Genomic DNA, 10620 nt, shown 5'->3' with positions numbered 1-10620 from the left:
GCAGCAGCGCTCGCTCAGTTGGGAGCCACGAGTGCGTGCGTGCGTGCGTGCATCTTGGCAAAGCAAAGGAGGTCAATAATTCGGGCCACTCGTCACCCTATCGAGATATCCACACATCCTATCCGCGATTCCATCACGGCCATCCTTCTATCCTTTCCCCCCGGCGCTGCTGTAGATGTGGACTATGAGCATGCACATGATGTGATATCACATATGCGCACACTTCCAAACCGGTTTGCGTGCGAGTGCCGTAAAATCTTGTCGATTCCTATGAGGATCGAGCCGTTCCGTGCGGAATTCGCCCGTCGCCGAATGTGGACTGGGTAGGCATCTCGGTTTCCTTTGGCTGTCAACCGGGTGGAAAGGCTTTCGTTTCCAATGAACGGACGAGGTTTTGCGATCGTGATTGTCGCGAGGAGATGATGTAATCACGCCGCGCACATGTCAGCTATGCACGGTTTGTGCAGCCAACATGATCCGACAGGGAAAAGAAAAATCTGAATGAGGCACGGTTTCGCCGGTTGCTTCTGTCCACTCCCCTCTGCTAGCATCACAACTGCCAGGAGACAGGAGGATATAGCATGCTCGTAGCACGCCCGATTGATGTTGCCGTGCCATGGACTGACGATGAGGAGCAAAATGCAGGCAGAGCCCAATTATTGAAGCCATTTGAAGCTCAGAGCCACACAGGCAGAGAAAGAAGCCGTCCTCTCCTGTCACCGCTGCCTCCTCAGATGGCAACAAGAAACCAACCCAACTTGCGTGATTCAATTCATGAGCGCGATGCCGCCATGGGGGCCCTTCCAACGCCAATTCCAATATCTTGGTGATATCTCCATGAAGGCACCTATAACATTAATTAATTTGGTAACCATACATTACAAACAAATCTACTACATATCCTCTCTGGTTTCCCTTCACCAACTTGTACCAAAGCAAGCAATTCTTATGTATTTTACTCCTTACACTAGCTGAAAAAGCTACTACGCGAATCGACGGGCAACAAGGTTAGCACGGCAACAAGAACAGGGACACCACATGAAGCTAAGCTGGTGGTGGCCCAGATCAAACCCTTCGGCCAGGCCAGGCCCGGCAGCCGGGGACCGATCACAGCACCTTGATGGCATCGACCGCGCCGTAGCAGCGAGGGGGCGCGATGCTGAGCTCCAGGATGCTGCTGGCAGACGAAGACATCGCTAGCTCCAGCCCGGAGGCAGCCATGGCGGCCAGCGACGTCCCGCTGTGGAACTTTGATCTCTTCTTCACATGGTCAGTTAGCTCATCAGCCTGCCAGAAGAAAGGACCCGGTTGGTGTAAAGCTTTGCTCACACTGTTGTTACATCAGAACATGTTCTCAGATGTAAAGGTGGCTTTACCTGCATCTGCATGTTGTTGTTGTTGTTGTTGTTGCCCCTGATGTCTCCTGGATAACTTGGTAGCTGAGGCGAGGTTCAAGATTCAGTCAGTGTTCAGACAAAACGGAAACTCGATGTAGAAGGATACGAAATGAAACAGGAATTCAGTGGAATTTACCGGCACGTCGCCGCGGTCGGTGTGGAGTATCTTCTCAGCAGGAGCAAGCTTGGTTCCAACACTCTGAGGACTTGGCAGCTGAAACCAAATTGAAATTCAGTAGACTGCATACATTAGCTGCGCGATCCGATGGATGTTTGGAGTGCTTGGCGCGAATTGGACTGGATCCGAGTACCTGATCGTCGTAGCTGTGACCAGCGGGGATGCCGACGTCGAAGAGGCTGGCCCGGCGCTTCTTCTTGCCGGGGTTGGTCTGCCGGAGGAAGTACTTCTGGGCGTGGCTTGCCACCTGCGTGGCCGTCCTGGTGGTGACGAAGTTCTTGGAGATGCCTCTCCAGTCCCCCTTGCCCAGCTGCTTCAGACCCTCCAGGAACTTCCTGTGCTCCTCCTCGGTCCACGGAATCCCTGAACCAGAATCTCAATCAACCACTTGCGGCATGATTCATCGTACTAGGACTACTGCTAGGAAGCAACACGGAGCGACTGATGAAATTGTTATTCAGCTCAACTACTACTAACATTCCACTTTGGTGATACATAAAGGTCATGATAGCTTGAAGTACGTTTCTTAATTCCTTGATCCAGGACAAATTTTCCACTCACAAATCACTATTAGTTAAGCGATCAGATGATTATGCCCAAAAACAGCTCAATAATTGCAGGAATCTGTAAACCACATGAATGGATGGAACAGTGGAGCTACGGGTTGTACAAGGCAAGAGGCTAGAAGAACCAAGAAACCGTGCGTGATCCAGATGGAGGTCAATCGTGTTACCTTTCTTCCGCTCCTGGGCCTTGCGGCGGCGGCGCTTGAGCTGCGGAGTGGACGCCAGCTCGCCGTCGTCGGAGGCGTAGCCCTTGTCGTTGCTGGCCTCGCCGGGCAGGAGAATCGGGTCGGTGGAGGCGCAGGCGAGGTTGGGCATGCTGGTGCTCTTCTTGAGCTCCATGGGCTCCGCGTCATCCTCCTCCTCGGCGCCGCGGACCTCGACGCCGAACAGCCTGAAGAGCACCGCCTTCTTCGCGCCCTCCTCCTCCATTCCCTCGCCCGATGGAGCCGGGGGTTGCGAGGTCGCTGTCGCTGATGGAAGAGAGGTCGGATCAGGCGGAGGATGGTGGCGGTATCTTGTTGGAAGTGGATTGGACGTTGGATGATTTGGAGGCTACCGCACGAGGGGAGGGAGGGAGGGAGGGCCGGGAGAGACTGACTCTTGGTGGGTGGGTGGCTTTGTCCTCACTGCCTACTTACCGGCACCTGCTACCGTCTCCCCCCTTCTCCATTTATAAGCGCGTCCTTGTTTTTGTTTTTTCCTTGCTGTATCTGTATTTTTTTCCTCTCCACGGCTTACTTTCTTGAGTAGGCTTTTAATTCCAAAATTGTCCATACTTTCAGCACTAAGCATAAATGCTTGGCCCTTAATCTTCTGCCCCGTTTCAACGTGGAGTACATACGGAGCAAAATAAGTGAATCTATACTTTAAAATATGTCTATATACATCTGTATGTAGTTTTTATTGAAATCTCTAAAAAAACTTATATTTATGAATGAAGGGATTATTACTTTATGCTATACATAGGCTATGGAGAAATTGCACGGTGGAGCATCCCCTTGCTACGCCTGCTGCCGCCATGCCTTACTGCACTATAGATAACCACTCTCGTTTTTATTTTTCATGTTTATTTTTTTAAGTACGCTTAGGCGTATCATAGCTTTATAGAAGGCAGAATTGCAATTATAAGAAACTATCACTCGCTGCGAACAACGAGCGTAGTACACACCGCACCACTCACGACCAAGTCCACAAACACACAACACCGCAAAGCAAGCTACAACATAGAAGAGCCTATCCTCAGCTGACACACACATCGTGTCTCGATCGACGCCGGACACCTCCGAAAACCACTACCTTCTAAAGAACATCGCTTGTTGACGCATCATACACTCTGAGCGCCTAAGAGGAAGTAGCAGAAGGCGGGATTTTCTTCGATCTAAGGAAAACACCGTCTTGGAGACACCGACAACGAGCGTACATAGCGCCGCAGAGGACCAACAAAGGACAACGCGAACGACGGAGGGGGGCAATAAGGATCCATCCATGTCTCCACACATAATGTTCCCAACAGAGATACAAGTTGAGGACGTTGCCAATTTTAAGTGCATCTAGTGCCCCTTAGTGATTTTGGTGTATTGAAGACTTATAGGTTAAGGGACTAATATATTTATGAGTGTACACATGCTCTATAAGTCGATGAGGAGTTTGATATTTACTGTGAATGTCGACCCCTAAAAATGTATTTCTTCAGCTGAAGACTTTGGTTCTCCTGAAGATTTTGAAAGTAAAGAAATTGGTGTAACCTTGAAGACTTGAATATTCATGCGAGGATTATGAAGCGTGAAGACTTTTGTTTTCGTAGTTTCATTTTCTCTTTCTTGAGTCATAGGAAACACTGTACTGTTAAAGGGAGTCGAGGTAATACTAAGGAAACTGATTTCCAAGTGATGCTCCTCTCAAAATCCTACACCTACCCAATCCTTTCGAGTGAAGACATTGGAAATCTCATATCAGCTCAATCAATTTCTTCAGAGACAGAGATGAAGATCTTCCAGTCTCTGAAGAATTTGTTCTGACTGAGGAGTTATGAATTCGCCAGTGTGGATTGCCTACATAGTGAGGAACATGATAGCCCTGAGGAATTTGATACCTCAAATCTGATCGTTGATGTGCCACGCGCCAGCTGTCCAAAATATCCTACCACCTAATGGTCATACCATTGAAGGGCATTTATGTCTTATCATGTCGGGCTGCTCCCTAGACTATAAATACCCGCCCCCTACAACCACTAGTTGGTTGACTGCTCCGAGAGAAACTGACACTTGTCATTGAGAGCATCCCATCCTCCGAGGACTTTGAACGATAATCATCAAGTGAGGAAAACCCAAAACCCAAACCCAAACACCTACAAACCCAAAGTGATTGAGCATCACTGAAGAGATTGTTCCTATACCGACGCTTGTTACCTTTGAGGATTGTGTATCCTCTAGACGATTAGGCGTCATGGTTTGAGCATCCAAGAGGAATTGTGGATCGCCGAGTGACCAAGTCTTTGGAGGTTTGGAAGTCACTTGTGAAGAGTTACCACGAGTGTTGGGCGAGGTCTGTGTGACCTTAGCTTAAGGAGAATACGGTGAGGATTATGTGTCCGGGACTGTGTGTCCTCGAGTTTAAATACTCAGCCACTCCAACCAGACGTACAACTGTCACAACAGTTGGAACTGGTCTACCAAATCATTGTCTTCACCAAGCCAACGGGTTCTATTTCCTCAACCCTTTCATTTCCTCATACATGTGTTGATGAACATGATCATTACTGTTTGAAGACTTTGACTAAAGACTTCCTCTATTTCCTCAATCCAATTTCTTCAGTCACATTGTCTTCAGCCTGCTCATCCTGTGTTTACGCTTCCTATACTCTGTGTTTGTCTTTCATTTTATCATGGTGACTATGATATTTCTCTGTTATGCTTATACCTGAGTACTTATTCCGCTGCTTGTTGTTCATAACTTAGGAATTTCCTCACCCTGAAATTCCTCAGAAACGAATTTGTAAAAATCACCTATTCACCCCCCCTCTAATCGACTTAACGCACTTTCAATTGGTATCAGAGCAAGGTACTTCCTTGTTCTGTGTGATTTTGGTTTAATCACCTGGAGTTCTAGTTATGTCGACTGCAGGTATGATCAAGGTCTCGGCTGGGTGTCTACCTTTGATGGGATGGACTACCCATACTGGAAGAACAAGATGCGCATGCATCTTGAGGCAATTGATAATGATCTCTGGTATGTTGTGGAAAATGGTGTTCCCTCAGTCACTCCATCTGTGAATGCTGCTGATGTGAAGAGATTCAAGCAACTCGGCTCTCAAGCGAAGAATATCATATGTGGCCATCTGAGCAAAGGACAGTATGGCAGAGCGAGTGCTTTGGAAACTGCTAAGCTGATTTGGGACAGGCTGTCCAAGGTCAACGAAGGAGTCTCCACTCAACGTGACTCCCGAGTTGATGTTCTTCGCAATCTCTTCAACTGCTTCAAAAGACTTGACAATGAAAATGTTCAGAAAACCTTCGATCGCCTCACTGACATCTCAAATGAGCTTCAAGCACTTGGTACCACTGACATCACTGTCCATGAGGTGGTGAAGAAATTATTGAGATCACTTGATTCCTCATTCGATACCCTTGCACTGATGATTCAAGAGCGAGCCGATTACAAGTGACTAGACCCTGCTGATATCCTCGAGAGGCTAAACACTCATGAGTTCTAGCTTGCTGAGAAGAGAGATCTCTATGGACCGAGGATTGGAAGATCACGTGCACTGAAGGCCAAGGCAGTCTTTGAATCTGAAGGTGAAGATTCTAGTAGCAGCCTTGGTGACCCTGAAGAACTGAGCCAGGAGCGCAATGCTCGTGAAGAAATTCTAGAAGTTCTCTCGCCGCGGTCGCTTTGGAAAGTCTTCAAGGAGTGATGATTCCTCATCCCGTGACTACAAAAAGAGAACTTGCCACAAATCCAAGAAACCTGGTCACTATGTGTCTGATTGTCCTCTGTGGGAAAAGGAATCAAAGAAGAAATACAAAGATGACGATTCTGATGACTCAAAGAAGTAGAAGAAATCTTCAAAGTCCTCATCATCAAAATCTTCAAAGTCTTCATCTCACAAGAAGAGCAGTTCCAAGAAGGCTCGGGCATTTATTGGCAAGGAAATGGACTCTGAAGCTGAATCTCAGGAAAATGCGGAAGAGGAGGAATCTGAGGAGTCAGACTTTGATGTGGCGAGCTTAGCCCTCGCTACTGCTTACATCAGCAAGTCCATCTTCAACGCTGAAGAAAATAAGCTCCCCAACTCTGCTGACAAGAGCGCTGATGACTATGCTCCCACCTATTGCTTCATGGCAAAAGGTGCCAAGGTACTCAAACATTCCCTCTCTGACTCTAGTGAGGATGAATCTAATGACAATCTCAAGCCTAGTTATTCCAAACTTGCTAAAATTGTTGTTAAACAACAGAAGGCTTTGGAAAAAATTCAAAATCTACTAGACAAAAGTGATGGCCTGTTGGGTGAGGAATTGAATCGCACTAAGAATCTGACTGATAATCTTCAGAGACTTCAGTCACGGTTTGACAACCTTCAAAATCATCATAACACTCTCTTAACTGATCATGAGAAGCTTTCTTATGAATTTCTTTAGAGAAAGCATGATCTTGAGAAGTTAAAAGTGAGTTATGAAGATCTTCAGAAGGAAAACGATTCATTGCTTGCTCAACAGATTAGTTCCGCTCAGGAAGAATTTATTCCACCATGCCTGAAATGCATTGAGCGTGAATATGCTAATTCTTCACCTGAATGTTCAAATGCTTCTATTGCTACAAATTCTTCAACTATCTCTGTGGTTACAAATTCCTCATCTGAGGATACCACATGTATCACTGACGATAATGCAGGGTTGAAGGAATTGTATGTGACAGGCATATACAAAAGCCTCAAAGGGCATTAGACTCTTTGTGATGTCCTCAAAAAGCAGATCTTGAACAGGAACCCTAGGAAAGAGGGTATTGCCTTTGAGAGGAAACTCAATGCTGATGGGACCTACTGGAAACCTGAGCAGTACCCCAAAGCCACATGGGTTGCTGCGAAGGGACCTTCCATAGATCCCTGCACTTTATCTGGCTTTACGTGTGAATCTTCATATTCCTCTGATGAGTCATTCGACTCCAAGTATAAACTGTTCAAGAATCATAATGGTGAAGTATTTGCTCGATATGTTGGAACTAACTGCAGGAACGGTCCCTATATGAAGAAAATCTGGGTTCCCAAAAGGTGCCTTGAAAATCTTGAGGTGAATGTCATCATGACACCGCCTATGAAGAAAAGGAACCCCAGATCAAACTCTCCATATGGACCAAATTCTTCATCAGGATCAAATTCCTCATGTGGATCAAAATCCCCATATGAACATCATCGTGCTAACACTTCTGTTTCAGAGGGAAAGTCTAAAGGCTATGAATATGTGCATTATTCTTCAAACCATTATGTCATAAGTCCTCGAAGAATTTCTTTGCTTATTCATATGCTTATCCTAACCACTCTTCTGTGAAATGAAGTGCACTGGCTTCAATGCCATCTTTTTTCTTATGGAGCTCGAAGAATGATGAACTCTTTGCCACCCCTCTAGCTGTGGGTGGTGAAGAAAAAACTAATCTCTTATGTAGGGTCAGATCTCCAAACGAGCTTAATCATCTGAAAAAATTGCTGGAGACTTGAATATGCCAGAATGGACGCAAGCTAATCATGAAGAAATGAATCACTCATTTCTCACGTCCTCGTATTGCTATATCTGTTACTGTTGATTAAATTGATATCATATTCTTCACTGATGAAGTATATGGGTTCATAAGTAGTACTAATTCATCTGCAGGATGAACAACCCAAAGCTACTGAGTGGGTCCTCAATAGTGGATGTACAAATCAGATGACCGGTGACAGGAACTTATTGATGGACACTGATTTATCTCCATCTCATATGAAGCATATCACCTACGTTGACAAAGGCAAAAGCAAGGTATTGGGTCTATGTAGGGTTGCAATCTCAAAGGATAGACACATGGACAAAGTCATGCTTGTCGAGTCCTTAGGATTCAACCTCATGTCTGTCTCAATGCTTTGTGATCTTGATATGGTTGTTATCTTTGGCAAATATCATTGCATTGTGCTAATGGAATCTGACAAATCCAAAGTCTTCGAAGGCTTTAGGAAAGGAGACTTGTATATTTTTGATTTCTCTGCAGGACCATGGCCTGCCACATGTCTATTGGCAAAAGCTTCAGAAGGCTGGTTATGGCATCGACGACTTGATCATGCTGGGATGAGGAACTTGCATACACTCGCATAGAAGAAGCATGTCATTGTCATCGAGGGTGTCAAATTCTTCAAAGATCATCTTTGTGGGGCTTGTGAGTCTGGAAAGATCACTAGAGCCAAGCATCCCTCGAAGACTATCATGACTACTTCTCGTCCCTTTGAATTACTTCATATGGATCTCTTTGGCCCTACTCATTATGCCATGTTCTCTAGTTCTGCATCATTATATGGCCTTGTCATTGTTGACGATTATTCTCGTTATACATGGGTGCATATCATCACTTACAAAAATGAAGTGCAGGAAGTCTTCAGACGATTTTCCTCAAGAGCTTCTACGAACTTCGGTGTGAAGATTAAGCATATCAGGAGTGATAATGGAACTAAGTTCAAGAACACTTGTCTCGATGAATATCTTGATATACTTGGTATTACTCACGAGTTATCTGCCCCCTATACTCCTTAGTAGAATGGAGTCATGGAGCGCAAGAACCGAACTCTTGTTGAGATGGCTTGCACTATGCTTGATGAATAAAAGACACCACAACGTTTTTGGCCTGAAGCTATTGATATTGCATGCCACATCATCAATAGAGTATATCTTCACAAATTCTGCAAAAATACCTCATATGAACTCCTCACTGACAAGAAACCCAATGTAAGTTATTTCAAAGTCTTCGATGCTAAATGCTGGATTAGAGATCCTCACCATCACTCTAAATTTGCACCGAAAGCACATGAGGGTTTTATGCTTGGTTACGGAAAGGACTCGCACACCTACAGAGTCTTCAACATCAATCATCACAAGATTGTTGAAATTGTAGATGTGCGGTTTGATGAAACTAATGCCTCGCAAAGAGAGGACCTACCTCCTGTGCTAGATGAAATGTCACCTAAGGAATCTATCAAGATCAAACCTACTGAGGATATCATCCCTACCGAGCAATCTGCTGAAGAAGTCATTCCGGATCGTGAAGAAAATCATGCTAGTGCTGCTGAAGAAAATGGCCCTGAAGAAATTGTTGGGCCTAAGCAAAGTCGTCAACCTGGACATTCTCGCATTGCAAACAAAGTGCAAATCGAGAAAATCATCAGCGACAGGTCCTCTCACGCGCTCAAAAGCTTCACACTTGTCTAACTTTTGTGGGCATTTTGCATTTGTCTCTATCACAGAGCCCACCAAAGTTGATGAAGCATTCATGGAATCTGAGTGAATTCAAGCCATGCAAGATGAATTGCATCAATTCGAGCTCAACAATGTGTGGGAGCTTGTCAAGTGAGCAGACCCACGCAAGCACAACATCATTGGTACCAAATGGATCTACCACAACAAACAAGATGAAAATGGCCTTGTGGTGAGGAATAAGGTTCGTCTTGTAGCTCAAGGCTACACACAGGTTGAAGGAATTGATTTTGATGAAACTTTTGCACCTGTTGCTAGACTTGAAGCTATTTGCATATTGCTTGCTTACATTAACCATCATAATATCATCTTACATAAAATGGATGTGAAAAGTGCATTCCTCAATGGTAAGCTTGAGGAAGAAGTATATGTTGCTCAACCACCAGGTTTCCAAAATTTCTAGATCACGTCTACAAACTCAACAAGGCCCTCTATGGCCTCAAGCACGCACCTCGGGCGTGGTATGACACATTGAAGGAATTCCTCATGAAGAAAGGCTTCAAACCCGGTTCACTTGACCCAACTCTTTTCACCAAAGCATATGATGATGAATTATTTGTGTGCCAAATATATGTTGATGATATTATTTTTGGTTGTACTAAGGATCCCTTCTACGTTCGGCGGGGGATTAGCTGCACTAAGAGCAGGTCGAGCCGTTAGCACACAGGGGATTTTTATCTAGGTTTGGCCGCAAAGATGCGCAATACCCTAGTCCTGCTTGTCTGGTTATATGAGTGTTCTTGAGCTTTTGAACTAGCTATGGTGCGTGCCTTGTCCAAAAGTCTGAATCCTCTCTCTGTGTGCCTTGGGCCTCCTTATATACGAAAAGGGGTTGCCATAGTGGCACACAGGAGGTGGCAAACTACAGTGCACGAGCTTATCGCTCGGCAACGTAGGACAAACGCATTTAATGCGTCACCTACGTGTCCTCTTGCTTTATTGGGGATGGCAACAGAAGCCATCCCGTCCTTCGCCGCTCCTCCTTGCTTTGA

The 10620-nt window shown here is 45.4% G+C and overlaps 1 protein-coding gene across 1 annotated transcript; it reads right to left on the bottom strand.

Annotated features, from left to right (window-relative positions):
* Positions 1 to 823: 823 nt before the first annotated feature.
* Positions 824 to 2771, bottom strand: LOC119339684 (transcription factor MYBS2-like). The gene is made up of 5 exons (XM_037611657.1): positions 2309 to 2771; positions 1709 to 1938; positions 1534 to 1611; positions 1377 to 1439; positions 824 to 1287 (listed from the first exon to the last, which is right to left on the bottom strand). Exons 1-5 carry the CDS (start codon positions 2568 to 2570, stop codon positions 1108 to 1110), a joined length of 813 nt encoding a protein of 270 aa, XP_037467554.1. The 5' UTR covers positions 2571 to 2771; the 3' UTR covers positions 824 to 1107.
* Between the last annotated feature and the right edge of the window lie 7849 nt (positions 2772 to 10620).

The sequence above is a fragment of the Triticum dicoccoides genome, chromosome 1B (assembly GCF_002162155.2).
Source record: "Triticum dicoccoides isolate Atlit2015 ecotype Zavitan chromosome 1B, WEW_v2.0, whole genome shotgun sequence".
In the NCBI taxonomy this organism is placed as follows: domain Eukaryota; kingdom Viridiplantae; phylum Streptophyta; class Magnoliopsida; order Poales; family Poaceae; genus Triticum; species Triticum dicoccoides.
Note: the sequence above shows the minus strand (reverse complement) of the source record. Positions and strands in the feature narration are given on the sequence as shown.